Genomic DNA, 15,432 nt, shown 5'->3' on the forward strand with positions numbered 1-15,432 from the left:
CAGCCAATCGGAAACTGGTCCATTTTGGAACAAAAGCAGCCCCCCAGTTGTCAGGTCTTGTCTTAGACAAAAAATAGAACCGCACCGTAGACCAGAAAATGGTTTTAAATTTGACAGAAAAACTGGTCGAATAAATAAAACTAGAACGGCTTGCTGGGGATTCGTTCCAGCGCTGCCAACTATACCGATTTCTCGGTATTTATACCGATTTTTGGACTCGATACAGGAATACAGATATGCTCTCTCAAAATACCGATATTTCAATTTTCATACAGATAAATATCGATTTTCAGTTTTTGTGTTGGATTCCGTAGGGGTAAACCAGGTCGAGTGACCCTTTTTTTTTTTGGTCGCAAAATCAGTTTTCGCACTAAATCGATGTTTGATTTTTCGAGAAAGATATTGTACATATTGATATTATTCCGCCAAATACAGATTTTTGGAAAAAAAAACAGTTGACAGTACTGATTCGTTCGTTCCAGTTTCTGCTCTATTATTGATCTTCCATATAGAACTTCTAGCTGCTAAATTTACTCTTATCACTCTATATTTACGGACCCAAAAGTTGGATTTCGATAAAAAAAATGCCTCACAGAACAATAATACCTTTCATTTGAATATAAGTTCGTGAAAGCAATATCTCCATTCCGACCTTTTTGAGTGCCTTTTCCGTTGCTTCCGAAACTGGTGAAGTCAACTGGCTCTTTCCGAAACGGATTCCTGGGCTAGGCCTGTCCACAAGCCTCAGTAATTGGTAGAAGTTTCCATTTTGTACTATTCAGGAAACAGTTGATGAACAAGCATTATTTCGATATCATAGCTAGATTTGGAAAAGTTAAATATCTGAGATGATGATCACGAATAAATACTGTCATTAAAATAAAACGAACCGTTTCACATTGCACAATTAACAATTCTATTTGGCGTAATCAAATAACAAAACATCACTACACACTACAAAACTATCTACTAATAACTACAAAACCATTTGTACATAAACTAAATGACCTTTCTTCGAGGGGGCGGTCATCACATGATCAATCTCTGTTTGGGATCATCTTCGCAGGAGTACGCATCCTTCATCGAGTCGGCATCGGACATGGCCTCCAGTTCCATTGCCGTGGTGGTCACGTCGAACTGACGGGACGTAATTTCGGTGCTGTTCAAGCTGGGTTCGGTTCCAGCTGGGCTGATGAAGGTACCACCGCAACCACCGATCGCTCCGTGAAGCCGCGGTGGTGACGTTTCCAGTGTCAACTCCGTATGGGTTGCCGTTTCGTTTAGCTTCGGTGGAGCACCCTGGAACATTTTAACCTGCGCCGCATCCAGAGTACTCAGTTCCGGATTGTGAAAGTGCATACCGACGTTGAACTTCCGGCTGTAGCGACGCTTGTAGTAATATCCGGCGGAACCGACCAGTAGCGCTACCAGTATCAGTGTTACGAACACTTTGGCAAAAGACGAACCTGCTGACTGATCGCCGCCCGGATCCGACAGAGATTCGATGGGAGTTCGATGATGTGGATGGATCAGTGGCTTCAGGTCGGATGTTTGGGGACATTTTTCTCCCTCACGAACCTGCTCGCCGTTTTGGCAAATGCATTTGCCTCCATTTTCGGACGATATACATATAAGACTACAGTTAATTTTTTTTGCATCACAGACATTTTCAACCATCGGTTGGCGCGATTGTTGAACGATCAGCAGTTGGTTGGAGTTGTGTACGTTCAGTTCTAGAAGTTTGCACTCGTAATCACCGTACAGTTTGCATTGCCCTACGGTGGACGATGCCATGTTCAGAACCAAGGCTTGGTTTTCATACAGCGTTAATCCGATCGGTTGATTGATTGCTACGGTTTGCTTCTCGATCACCGTCCGGAGATTCTTTCCATCGTAATCGACCATTTTAATCGATTTTGTGTTCAAGTCGGCGATGTACAGTATCCGGTTTTCGGTGTCACATTCAAGTGCGGTTACGTGAGGTACATTCTTGGTGACAATTTGCTGATGAGATCCATCCAGATTGGCCCGATATATGATGGAGTGAGGTATCTCGAAGATCCAGAAATGCATCTGTGCGTAGAACAGAACATGGTTGATGGGATCGACGGTTAGTGCCTTGATCAGCACTTGAGCCGGGAACGTTATGATTCTGGCGCAAGTTTGCCGTTGAATGGAGCACAGCTTGATCGATGGTTCGGAATGGTCGAAGAAGTACAAATTTCCGGTGATCCAGTCGACCGCCAGATGATTCGGATGACCCACGTTACGCAGCGTTAGAGTGGTATTCCGGGCCAGGTCATATTCGTAGATTACTGGGTTATACTCGTCGGTATAGTAGAGCATCTGACGACGGACGTCTACATCCATATCGATAATACTGGATTCGTTGGTTTGCAGGAGAACCCGAATCGAAGGAGGTGTCACTTCAAGCTTCCGAATTTGATTGAACGAAGTGTACAGTACGTATCGATTTGGTCCAACGGCTTTGCAGGAAATTTTATCGGAACGAAGCATAAATCCTGGGTTACAAGAACAACGGAACGATCCCCGCGTGTTCCGACAAATCTGAGCACAAGGTTTGCCCTCTTTGCACTCGTCAACATCCAGACAAGATTTTCTATTTCCCGCCAAGGTAAAGCCCAGCCGACAATCACAAACCGGACCGCTCGGTGTTTTTATGCACTTCTGTTCGCAAGGATTTCTCAAACACGCATCCGCACAACCTTTTCCTTCGTCCTTTCCATCCGTACAATCCTTCTTTTCGTCGCAAACTTTGTTCATAGGAATACACACTCCCGGACTGCACTCAAACGAACCCTCACCACATGCGATGTAGAAATGTTTGTCCCTTCCGACGGTTCCGTTCACGCAGTCCACCTCGTCACTGCCGTCATCACAGTCCACTTCCTTGTCGCACTGCCATTCTTTTCGAATGCACGTTCCACTCTTGCACTGGAATTCATGTATGCCACAATTGGTACAATCGGCTTCATCCTCCCCATTCGGGCACTCCGAAGTTCCATTGCACCGAACCGCAATATCCAAACATTTCCCCGAACGGGAACAAAGAAACTTCGTAGGTTTTTCGTCGTCGAAGCCAAGGCACGGTTCCGCTTCAACTGTGCAGTTCCGTTCATCGGAATTATCTCCGCAATCATCGTTTCCATCGCACACGAACCGATCCTCAATGCAGTGGCCCAGAGCACACTTCGTGAATCCTTTCGCGCACTCAGCCTTCGTCGAACACTTCCCGTGTTCGTCGGAACCGTCGGTACAGTCCGGATGGCCATCGCATTCCCACCACTTCGGAATACACTGCCCAGAACTGCATCGGAACTGCAATGGTCCACAGGTAGTCGCATTGTGTTTCTCATTGTTCAAATTGGTACAATCCTTTTCGTCCGATCCGTCCGAACAATCGGGGAATCCATCGCACAATGCATTCAAATCAATACACAGCCCATCCGGACAGGCATGTTGATTCTCATGACATCCCTTACCAGCGTCGTAACCCTCGCAGTTCTTTTCGTCCGATCGATCCGGACAATCGTTATGCTTGTCACATCGAAACTTCTGATCGATACACTTACTCCGATCGGCACACATGAACTGATCAAATCTACACTCCAAACTGGCCGCTCTATCCCGTTCATCGCAGCCCTTCTCATCCGACCCATCCGCACAGTCCTTGTTCCCGTTGCACCGTTTACTGATGGTCAAACATTCGCCACTCGTGCACCGGAACTCACAATCGATCGCATCGATGCAGGTGGTGTTCTTCGGCGAATTAAACACCATCCCGGTTGGACAAATACACGCACTGGCGTACATCCCGGCGGCAATGCAAATGTGCGAACATCCGCCGTTCTGCTTCTGGCACGGGTGATCGTACCGTTGCAGTGTTTGACTAGCCAGCAGTACAACTTCATCCGGGAACATACCGAACGGTGGCTTTTCAATGTTAATTTTCTTCGTCAGGCCCAGATTGTGCTTGTCGGACCAGTACAGTCGCCGGGATCGGTAGCAGGTCCAAAACAGATTATCCTCCACGATTGCGATCGAGACGGGCATGCGAAGGAACTCCCGGAACAGATTGCGCGTGTCACCTTCGTAACTGGTGAACTCGATGCGGCTCAGTCCCATATCGTTCCAGTAGATCGACCGTAGATCGCGATCGACCACAAAATGGAGCGTTCCATTGCCGCTGAGTTTCTCTTCGATGATGTGATTGTGCAGACCACGTCCGGTCATATCCTGCCGGTCGATGTGGGTGTGCGGATCCGGTGGAGCCGAACGAAGGGCGATGAACATTTTACCGATTTCCGGCACGATGGCCAAGCCGACCGGAAACTCCGTACCGAGATAGTGCTGGATTATGGAACGATGATGGGTTTGCAGGGAGAAAACTTCGATCGTGCTACGCTCGCTGTCCGCCCAGTACAGGTTGTTGCCGAGATAATCTATGGTGAAAAGGTGAAGAAAAAATGTGAAAGAATACTAAAATAAACTCAAGCAAATACCGAAGGCTAGTGCCGATATGTTTCCGATTCCGGTGCTGATCAATTTGCGGGATGTTTTCGCTTTGATGTCCACGGTGAAGATCGCTTTCTGGGTGTTGTCGGCGACGAACAGTTCACCGGTGATCGAGTTGAACACCATTCGGCTGATCGTGAACTGGAAGGCGTCACTTTTACTGGTTTCGTGTCGACCAAATGCAGGAATATCCAAGCGAACTAGATAGTTTCCTATGCCCATGAGAAGATACTGTCGCTTGACCGTTTCCTGACAGGAATGTTTGTCCGGTTTCAAGGCCATTCCGTATGGACAGCCACAGCTGTAGCTGTTGTTCGGGGTCAATAGGCAAAGATGTGAGCAGGTGTGACCAAGGCAGGCATGTTCACCCTTCGGTTGGAAACTCGAATGATAAACATGCACATCTGAAACGATGGAAATGCGTTATTGTGAATCACCGGAACTCATTCTCTCAAGAGCATTTGGCCAGAACAGTTGTAAAACTACTAGCAAGTGTATCAGGGAATCCAATATAAATCGAAAAAAAACATCACAGTTACTCCATCTCGCAACGGAGAAGGTTACTAATTCAATATTTTTTTAATAGTTTGCGTTTAGCATGCAGCCAGAACCTGTCAGCTTGGAGCGAAATCAATCTTCAGTTTAGCAACGCCATCGCACGGTGTCACATTCAACTTATCATGTCAATTACACTCAGGCAAAAAATATATGGAATTTCATAATGATGTCGTATGGTTTTTAGCCACAAGAATATTATATGCGAATCATAAGATTGCCTTATGAAGTCACGAAAATTGGAATTCCAATAGAACGCCTTATGAAATTCATACGAAATTTTTAGGAACATTGTGCGAAATTTCAATGACAAACATAACTTCTCTCATATACTGTGGAATTCATAAGTTGTTCGTATGAAAACTATAATAGTGATAGATGAGATGTATACTGCAGAGGTATATTTTTCATATTAATCTTCTGAAATGGTGATTTTAGTGATTTTTGATGCATCATAAGATTTGCCTTATGATTTTCACTACTCAATTTGCCTGAGTGTATATGGGTGCGCAGTGCTGCTATTTTGGCGCACACGAGTTTGACATTTCTCTCCCCTACTTCTGTGTACAAGATTCGATGCGGACTCGCTTGAGGGCGCCATGCTCGCAAAAAATGTTGTTGCCAATAATTTGTTCGGGAAATGTGAGAGCTGGATATCTTGTTAATATGATGTCTTTGATGCAGCATAATCTAAAATGTCAAAACTAAATGAACATGATGCACACTTAGAGGTGAGAACTTTTCTATATTTTAAGTGTTGTTTTTTTCTGATGAAATGAAATATCGCCTATACACAATACTACAATCATTATAACAAAGCGTTCAAAGTTCTGTGCAGAACTGGAATTTAACTTATCGTCTTCACATTCAAAAGTGATGAAGTGGTGTTCAACTTTTCTGAAAACAAAACGACCTGATATAGTGTATTTATACCACTGAAATCGGAAATCATCATCATCATAAACCTGAATAAGTGGATTTATTTCTTAAATCAAGAAATTGTAATATTTTTTTCGAAAATGTTGGAGAAATTCTGGAATTATTATTACGATAAATTCGTTTTATTCCGTGTTAGCATTTAGAGTTTTACATAGATTTTAAATTAACTTCATAATGATATAAATACACTTATTTCAAAAGGGATGTTTGATTCAACTATGTACACGCAGAGAAATAGAACACATTCGATTCTAATGTATTGAGTCTTTAAGTCAATTTCAAACAATTGTTCGAATCAAATACAACTTTTTCTTAATTATAATTTGAATCAAATAAAACTCTTTTTGAATCAAATTTAGTGTGACAATGCATATTAGATTCAAATATATTGAGATATGAATTCAAATTTGAATCAAATCAAAAATTTATTTGATTCAAATGCTTGTTACAGTACATTGAATGTTTTTGAATCAAATATGTCGTTGGATAAATTCCAATAAAAAAAAATATTGACTCTTGAATTAAACTGAATCAAATATACTGAGTATTAGCTTCAAATTCTGTGATGTTTATTAAAATTTTCTTTCTATATGAATGTAACACACACTTTTCACACTATTTTTGCAAGAGAAAAAACAACAACCGTTCCAGCAAGTTGAACGAATATTTCGTGCAGTATGTCGTTCAACAAGCGCTCAAGGGCCAACAAAATAGAACGGCCTGCTGAGAGGGATGAATCAGTAGCAGAGTTGCCATTTCAACTTGAAAAATCTGTGTACCATCTGTGTTGTATATTTTCGGTCATAATCTGTGAAAAACGTTTTGAAAATCTGTCATTTTTATGAAATATTCATAAAAATCTGTAGAAATCCGTGAATTTTGAAAAAATCTGTGTTCTATGACACAGAATCTGTGTGGCAAAATAGGCAAAAATATCTATGGTTTTACAGAAAAATCTGTGAATATGGTAACTCTGATCAGTAGGTCTGAGCAATTTACCCATCAAGCAGGGGGCCTATTGAAGAATCCAACCAACTCTTTTGCGATCGCTGCGCTGCCCGAGTGGCGAGCTTTGAACTAAGCGATGGTGATAATTTTCAGATTTTGCTTGAAGATTCGAACAAAATGCAGGGTTTTTATTTTTTTTCCTATGAATCGAATACTAACATACAAAAACGTGTGAACATTTGGTAAAAAATCGATCAATAATGATTCAGTAACTTTCCGTGGTATGTTTGATTGATATTTATGGAGAAATCGTAAAGTGAGGTTGGGTACTGTTTTTATATCTGGGATATTCTTTGTATTTTTTAGGTTGGATTTTGAGATTAATTGATAAATTATGATCAAAAGTTTTATGACTAGTCTATTTACTCATGTTTTATCATCTAAATCAAATCTGTATGTGAACTGAAAATTTCAAATTTCATCCGAGATTGTCAAGAGTATAGGACAATTTGAAATCATATGTTTGATGACAACACGTGAATAATCGTTTTTCTTACCCACATTTGTAAGGTTTTGCCATCTGCATTCTTTCAAACTCAAGTAAATTGAAAAATTCGTCAAAAATTTTTCTAAATACATGGGATATGTCAAAACAATCACCATAACGCTATCTCGTGGTGACCACGCTGATTGGATTGAATAATAGGCCGCCTATTCGAATCGGATTACTATGATCGAATGTCAAAATTTGCATACTGTAATTCGATCGAGTGATGCTTTTGTATGGAAAACTAGAACTCGATCGAGATACAAAATGCAACATTTTGCATTCAATCGAAAGAATCCGATTTGAACGAAATTCAAAAACGGGATGATTAAAGAGAAAAAAATTATAGAAGCTCACCGAAAATCTGCCGATCGTGAACCAGCATCTTGCGATCCTTTCCGTTAAATTTGTCGCACGATTGAATGCTTTTGGTATCCCAATCGGACCAGTAGATCCGATCGTTGAAGATTGAAATCGAGAAGGGATGTTTGACCACGTCGCCGATTACTGTTTTCCGTTGACTACCGTCCAGCCGAACGCTTTCGATTTTCTTCAGTTTCGCATCAACCCAGTAGAGCCGTTCGTTCGGCCAGTCCAAACACAACCCGTTCGGCCAATGAATGTCCTTGTCGATCAGCGTCCGCTTGTTCGTACCGTCCATGCTGGCAGTCTCAATCATCGCTTTGACGCCCCAATCGGAATAAAACATGATACCTTTTTGTGGGAGCAGTGCAATCCCTCGAGGCTTATGAAGATTTTCCTGAATCAGCATCTTACAGTGGAATCCATTGTTCGAGCATACAGCTATCATCATGTGGCCACTGTCGCTGAAGTAGATGTTGCCGGTTAGCCAGTCCAAAGTCAAATCTTCCGGTGATGCGAGTCCAGAGGTTAGCAGAAGTTCTCGTTTACTTCCATCTTCCTCGGCACGCTCGATTGATTCAGTTTTAAAGGAGATATCCGTCCAGTACACGTGACTACCATCGTAACTAACGCCGATCACCTGGGACAGATCTTTTGCAACGTAATACTGATGTTTGGATGTTAGATATAAACCGCCAATGGATTTTTGCGTCGAGTACAGTAGCAGTGCTTCTGTGGCGTCTGAAAAGAATAAATACAGTTTGAATCTGACACAAACACTAACCACTTAGATAGAGCACTTACCAGTCAATTCACATGTCCGCCCATCTTTTCTCAGTTTAAACTTGTTCACACATGTGCAGTTAAAAGATCCCGGAGTATTTTCACAGCCCTGCGAGCACAGCCCATAACGATCGCATTCGTTGATATCTTCGCAAGTTTTGGTTAGCCTGTTAAAAACGAAGCCTTTTTCACACAGACAAACCGCTCCCTGCGGTGTATTCTGACAACCTCCCGAACATTTCAGTTCTTCGCAGCCCTTCGAGTTGCACAACGCACCCTCATCACTCCGATCGCCACAATCACCCGTCCCGTCGCAAACTTTCTTCAGATCGATACAGGTGCGATTATCCGAACACTCGTACTTCCCATGCTCCAAATCACATGCAGCGTAGCAATTCTCCTCGTCCGAGCCATCCCCACAGTCGTCAATTCCGTCGCAAACCCAATCATGGCTTTTGATGCAGTGCTTGTTTTTGCACAGAAATCCTTTGCACTTACTCTCGATATCCATGCAGCCGATTGTTTCGTCCGATCCGTCCAAACAATGCTCCACACCGTCACACACCAGATCCACCGGAATACACATCTTATCCGTACAGGTAAACTCAAACTTACTGCACGGGACCGGAACGTGCGGTACTTCAAAACCTTCGCAGTTTTCTTCGTCATCTCCTAGCGGACAATCGTCATGTTTGTCGCACAGGAACGACGCACTTATGCAGCTATTATCGTGCTTACACCGGTACCACATCGGCTCACGACACAGGAAATAATCTGCGAATCAATGGAAATCGAAGGAACCGTGGTTTTATTCGATGGTTTAGCTACTCACCACAGCCACGCTCGTCGCTGCCATCGGTACAATCCTTATTGCCGTTGCAGCGACTCGCCTTCGGAATGCACGTTCCGCTATCGCACTGAAACTCCTCCTTAGTGCAGGAGGCGGTAGTGACCTTGGAAGAAGACCCCTTGCGAGCCGCTTCGACGATCATCAACGCAAAACAAATCAATCCACCGACCGTGATCAATCGTACGATCACACTACTCGATCGTAACATGATCGTTTCCCGACAATAGCGGTTGTTTTTGCTGCAACAAAACAAAGTGAGGTTAGGCTGCTACTTCGACACGTGGTTTCATTCGACTACCTCTTAAAATATGTTATTGTCGTTTACTAGCAAATTTAAAGTTAGCTAAGTAAAACCAATTTATGCTTTCAAAGTCACTGTTCGAACATGCTTGTAATACACTAAACTAGTCATGCACAGCAAGCGGAACGGGCGGAAATACCGATCTTTCGATCGACCAACGAAAGCTGCAGTTGACGATCGGTACTTAACGACACAGAAACGATCAACACCGAGACCGTTCCATTGCAAAAAAAAACTAAGTCCAGCAAACAAAATTTAACAGCTAAATCTAAAGCAGCTGAACACTGCGGCTGGACTAGGAGGGGAAAAATACGCAATGGCGATTGCTTTCGATCGCAATTGTGGTTGATCGAACGAATCGAGTATAGAAAAACTGCTCGAAAAGTGAGCACCTGACGTTTCTGCGGTAATGCCCCGTTTACACTTCTGCTGGCTGCCAGCATGCTGGCGTCATTGTACTGCCCTCTTAGGAAAAAACGTTCAACTGTGGTCCAATGATCCAAAGTATTAGACCAACGAAGGACCATCGTTGAACGTTTTTTTCCTCAGAGGGCAGTACACTGACACCAGCATGCTGGCAGCCAGCAGAAGTGTAAACGGGGCATAAGCTCAAGTGCGGTCTCGATCAGCGATGTCAGATCGACAGATTGCACAGCTGGAGTTTTCGAGGAAAATGTCAATCTACACACTAAGAAAATTTCGCAGGGTTCGGTAATTTTTTATTTTTTATTCCTTGTTGATAGTTTAGTTGGTCAGAAGGAGTTCGGAGTGCACCTCGATAATCCAAGAAAATTTTCAACATTGCCGTCCTGAACGTGGTTCGTCGTCAACGCGTTCTCGACCCTCTTTGAACAACTTGTGCTAACCAAAAACGCTTGCTAGAGACATACAATTATCAATTTGTTACCGTACACAAAATTCAAAGGAACTTCTTTGTTGAATAAATTCACTCATTGTAAAAATCGCCGATTCAGTAAGACAAAAGTATACTAAAAACTAATGAATATTTTGACATGACACTTGACACAGATGTCACTGACAGTCAGTCTTACTACTTTTTGCCCACAGTAGTATGTCAAGTATGTTCTCTTTTTGCTGCACACCGTGTTCGTTTGGGTGTTCACTGAACTTCAGCTCGCTATTATTTTGGTTTACCGCGGTGAACGATGGGATTGCAGACAAACCTGTACAAACAAAGTAGACCCAAAATTACCGTAATTTTAAACGCAGGTTCGAAAACATTTAACTCAAACGAGCGTAGCTAAAGAATTAGTTATTTATAATAAGTACTTTTAAGAAATTAGATTGAATCTACTGATGTTTGTGATAGTCAACTAGGTTGAAATTTTTAAAATTTACCATATGGTAACTAAACTTTACCATAAACATAGATGTAATGTGAATGTTCCGAAAATTGATTTTATTAAATATAGCGATAACGTTATATTTGGCTCCGGTTAATCGATAATGTTTCAAAATTTCGCAGGATTCGGTAATTTTCTACTGAATTTTCAACAGCTGAACGTTCGGTAATTGAACTGACTACAGGCTTTCGGTAATGCATATTTTGATGACCTGCAAAGCACTACCGAACTCTTCGGTAAACTCAATGATATAAATTAACGCGGTTAGAACGGTAAATATAGTATTTATTTTTAATCAACAATGGAATGGTTTTTTGAATTTTTGAGAATTTGTTTACGCGATTGCTGAGAAGTTTCTTTAGCACGAATCTCGGTGATATTCTTAGCAAATTATTTTCTAAGAAGAAACCTGTTAATATTAATTATGCATTAGAACTAACTAATAATTCTAATAAAGCGTTCACCTCTTTCCTAAAGTTGATTGATGCTGTATTACTTATAAAACTTTAAACCTTCAAACAATTACTACAATAGCTCACTCGTAAATGACGTTTTTAAATCAACGCCGTGAATCACGTTAGAAAGCAATTTACCGAAGTTCAGCGATTAAAAGTTGATTTAACTATATCTTCGGTATTCTTTACCGTACTCGGCAACTATTAGGGTTTACGGTAGAAATTGTAGCTATCTACAGAACTCGACAAACGAACACCAACAACAGAATTACCAAAATTTAAAATTTCAAAACAAATTAAATTATGGGTATTTTGAAACAGTTTCTACGAGTGGGTTCCAAACATTGATGCTTCAAATCACTATTAAATCCAAAATGAGAGCTTCCACAATCAAGGTTATTGCAAATTTTTATTGGGAGTACAAATTAGTTCGGTCCGTTTTCAAAAGATGGCTCTGGCTGTTATGAATATTGAACCACAACAGCTGATGCTGATATTTTCAAGAGGTTAGACACTTGTTATTAGTATTCAGTTCGAGTTTTTCACTGTGTTATTTATGAGCAATTTTGTGATAACTAAGCAGTATTTGTGGGAGATTGTAGTTTTCTGTTTTAATTGGAAGAAATGTGCAACTGGAGCGCCTCAAATGCTTGTGGATGTTTAAGGTGATAATTTTTCAACCGATAAATCAAGCAGGCAATGGTTTCGACGTTTCAGGAATGGAAATTTCAGTGTCGAAGACAGGCCTTGTTCTGGACAACCAAAAAAATCGAAGACAAACAGTTGGAGGCATTACTCAGCCTTATGAACTCAAAAACCACAAAGCAAGGGTTTTTACATCGAATTGTTACTGGGAATGAAAAATGGATATTCTAAGAAAATAACACTACGCTATTTCCGGTCAGTTGTTACCATCGACCTCAACATCAAAGTCGAATTCGAAGGTCATGTTGTGCATGACCTTTCGGTGGAACCAAAAGGGTGTTGTGTACTAAATCAAGCTGACACTGGCGAACTGCACATAGTGCAAATCTGTTTAATGAACATGCCTCAGTGCAGCAACGCTTAAAATTGTCACACATTCTCAGTGAAATAATTCAAACCAACAGCCTGATACTTTTACTGTCTCATTTACATCGCATCCAAAACAAACAAAGAGAGACGAAGCATTTTCGTCTCTCACTGCAACAAAAGAGAGTTTCAATGACAACACGTGACTAGTTACCCTACGACAAGACGAAACCAAGATAGGAGGAAGCAGTCAAATATCAATTCGCATTCTTTCATCGCCATAATAAAAATCTGGTTAAGTATTGCTATAAAGTTTGGCTATAAAGAGTGTCTAGAATATGATAAATCGAAATAATTAACGCCTTTGGAGACCAAAACTATTATAGCTTCAAGCACCAACAGGTAAAGATCATTGTGAATCGTTTTCTGTCATTATCTATTCTCGAATCTTCCTGTTGAATATCGACACTGCAAAGCAAAGCAAAGCCTTGGTATTACATTCCTGTAGTGGAATTTGACCTTCTGTTTCAACAGACTTCGCAGCCAATTCAGAGTGTACAGAACCATTGCATGGCTGGTGCTACGATTCTACTGACACTACGAATCCTCCCAGGTCTGGGCTCGAACGTACGACAACTGGTTTGTAAGACCAGTGCCCTATGCAATGAACCGTCAACCACTGCACAGTATACAATTTTCACTGAGAACCGAAAATGACCGAAAAGGTAAACGAAAGAAATTGACACAATTTCGAAACTACTGTTCCGCTTAAGTCGTTGACTGGACATGGATCTCGTTCTCATAATTTGCAAGCGGAGCTGAGAGAGACATGTATTTCTCGTCATTTTTGTATGTTTAGTCAATGAAAACGACTTTTATTAACTCTGCTTGATAGTGTTTTTTTTTCAATTATCTGCTTACCATATACTGTTACCAAGAAAAGCGGAGCCAACGTGAGAAGAACGTGAAGTCTCCAATTATTTGGCGTTGATGGCGATTTTTTGTAGTTCTATGATTGTACATTTTTTTGCAGCTGTGACTATTTCTGATAGTTAGTGATGGTGATATAAACTAGAAAAATGAGCAGACTGAAAATTAAATTTATTTCGAAATCTACCTTACATAAAAATTTCATCAGAAACTGCTAAACATGTTTATAGTTGTAAATAGTCCGAAACCTATCATTTCACTATTTGTTTAAAGGTAATCTTCCAAAAAAAAAAAAAAAAAAGGTTAACTGTCCCTCGTAGTTTTAGGAAGAGGAAAAATATATCATCTCCTAAACTCCCTAGAAAGGGTTCGAAGATATCTCTTGAAGGCCCTCCAAAAGTAACAGCAGAAGGAAGTGTTGGTAAAAAAAACGAAAAGAAGAAGCCAAAAGCTCCTAGTTCCGGAGACTTGAAATCGGAGAAAGAATATCCAACACTTCCGGGGACACCCAAAACCCCGAAAGTCCCCAAGGAACCAGAAAACACATCAAGTGCTGGACTTGTAAAATTCAGTGACATTGTGGACTTTATATTTTCCGTCTTCAACATTTCTGACCCCCTAAAAGGTATTTTGATGACTTTCCTGCCAAAAGTTAAAATGTTTTTGATGCAGCTGACTGCAAAATGGCCCCTCCTCGCAGCAATCGTTTCCTTCGATGGCTAATTTTTCGAACGAGGTCAAGGATTCGATCACTGTTTTACAGTGGAACTGTAGAAGTATCATCCCGAAAATAGATCCTTTCAAATACTTAGTAAATAATCTGAAATGTGACGCATTTGCATTGTGCGAAACTTGGTTAACTTCTGATGTATCACTAAACTTCCACGATTTTAACATTATTCGCCTGGATCGAGATAATCCTTACGGAGGAGTACTTTTGGGGATCAAAAAGTGCTATTCCTTCTTTCGAATTAACCTCCCCTCGATATCAGGTATTGAAGTTGTCGCATGTCATGTCACAATTAAAGGCAAGGACATTTGTATTGCTTCCATCTATATTCCCCCTAGAGCCTCAGTTGGGTACCACTGGCTCAGCAGTATCATGCAACTTCTTCCCGCACCGACGTTAGTTTTAGGAGACTTTAACTCTCACGGTGCGGGATGGGGTTGTCTTCATGATGATAACAGATCAGCTATGATCCATGATATTTGCGACAACTTCAATATGACAATCTTGAATACGGGAGAAATGACACGAATTCCCGCACCACCAGCAAGACCAAGTGCGTTGGACTTATCCCTCTGCTCGACATCGCTACGGTTGGATTGCACGTGGAAGGTAATCCCTGATCCCCACGGTAGCGATCATCTGCCTATCGTAATTTCAATCGCCAGCGGATTAAGACCATCGGAAACAATCAATGTTTTGTATGACCTCACACGAAACATTGATTGGAAATGCTACGCAAATTTGATATCTGAGAATCTAGAAACAACACAAGAACTTCCTCCGGAGGAAGAGTACACGTTTTTGGCTGGCTTGATTCTCGACACCGCGACTCAAGCTCAGACGAAACGTGTACCCGGCGCGAAAACTAACATCCGTCCCCCCAACCCGTGGTGGGACAAAGAGTGCTCAGAATTAAACGCGGAGAGAACTTTATCATTTGTCGAGTTTAGGAAAAACGGAACACCTGATAATTTTAGAAACTACGCGGCATTAGACGCTAAAATGAAAAGCTTGATTAAAGCGAAGAAAAGCGGTTATTGGCGTCGATTCGTAGACGGATTATCGAGAGAAACATCAATGAGCACTCTTTGGAATACAGCCCGACGAATGCGCAACAAAA

General features: G+C 41.4%; 1 protein-coding gene across 1 annotated transcript; it reads right to left on the reverse strand.

Moving 5' to 3' along the window:
* Positions 1-892: 892 nt before the first annotated feature.
* Positions 893-10,180, reverse strand: LOC131426637 (putative vitellogenin receptor). The gene is made up of 6 exons (XM_058589497.1): positions 9,820-10,180; positions 9,504-9,760; positions 8,693-9,445; positions 7,883-8,629; positions 4,524-4,940; positions 893-4,463 (listed from the first exon to the last, which is right to left on the reverse strand). The coding sequence occupies exons 2-6, from the start codon at positions 9,727-9,729 to the stop codon at positions 1,030-1,032; spliced, it is 5,577 nt and encodes a 1,858-aa protein (XP_058445480.1). The 5' UTR covers positions 9,730-9,760; positions 9,820-10,180; the 3' UTR covers positions 893-1,029.
* Positions 10,181-15,432: the final 5,252 nt, after the last annotated feature.

The sequence above is a fragment of the Malaya genurostris genome, chromosome 1 (genome assembly GCF_030247185.1).
Source record: "Malaya genurostris strain Urasoe2022 chromosome 1, Malgen_1.1, whole genome shotgun sequence".
NCBI lineage: Eukaryota > Metazoa > Arthropoda > Insecta > Diptera > Culicidae > Malaya > Malaya genurostris.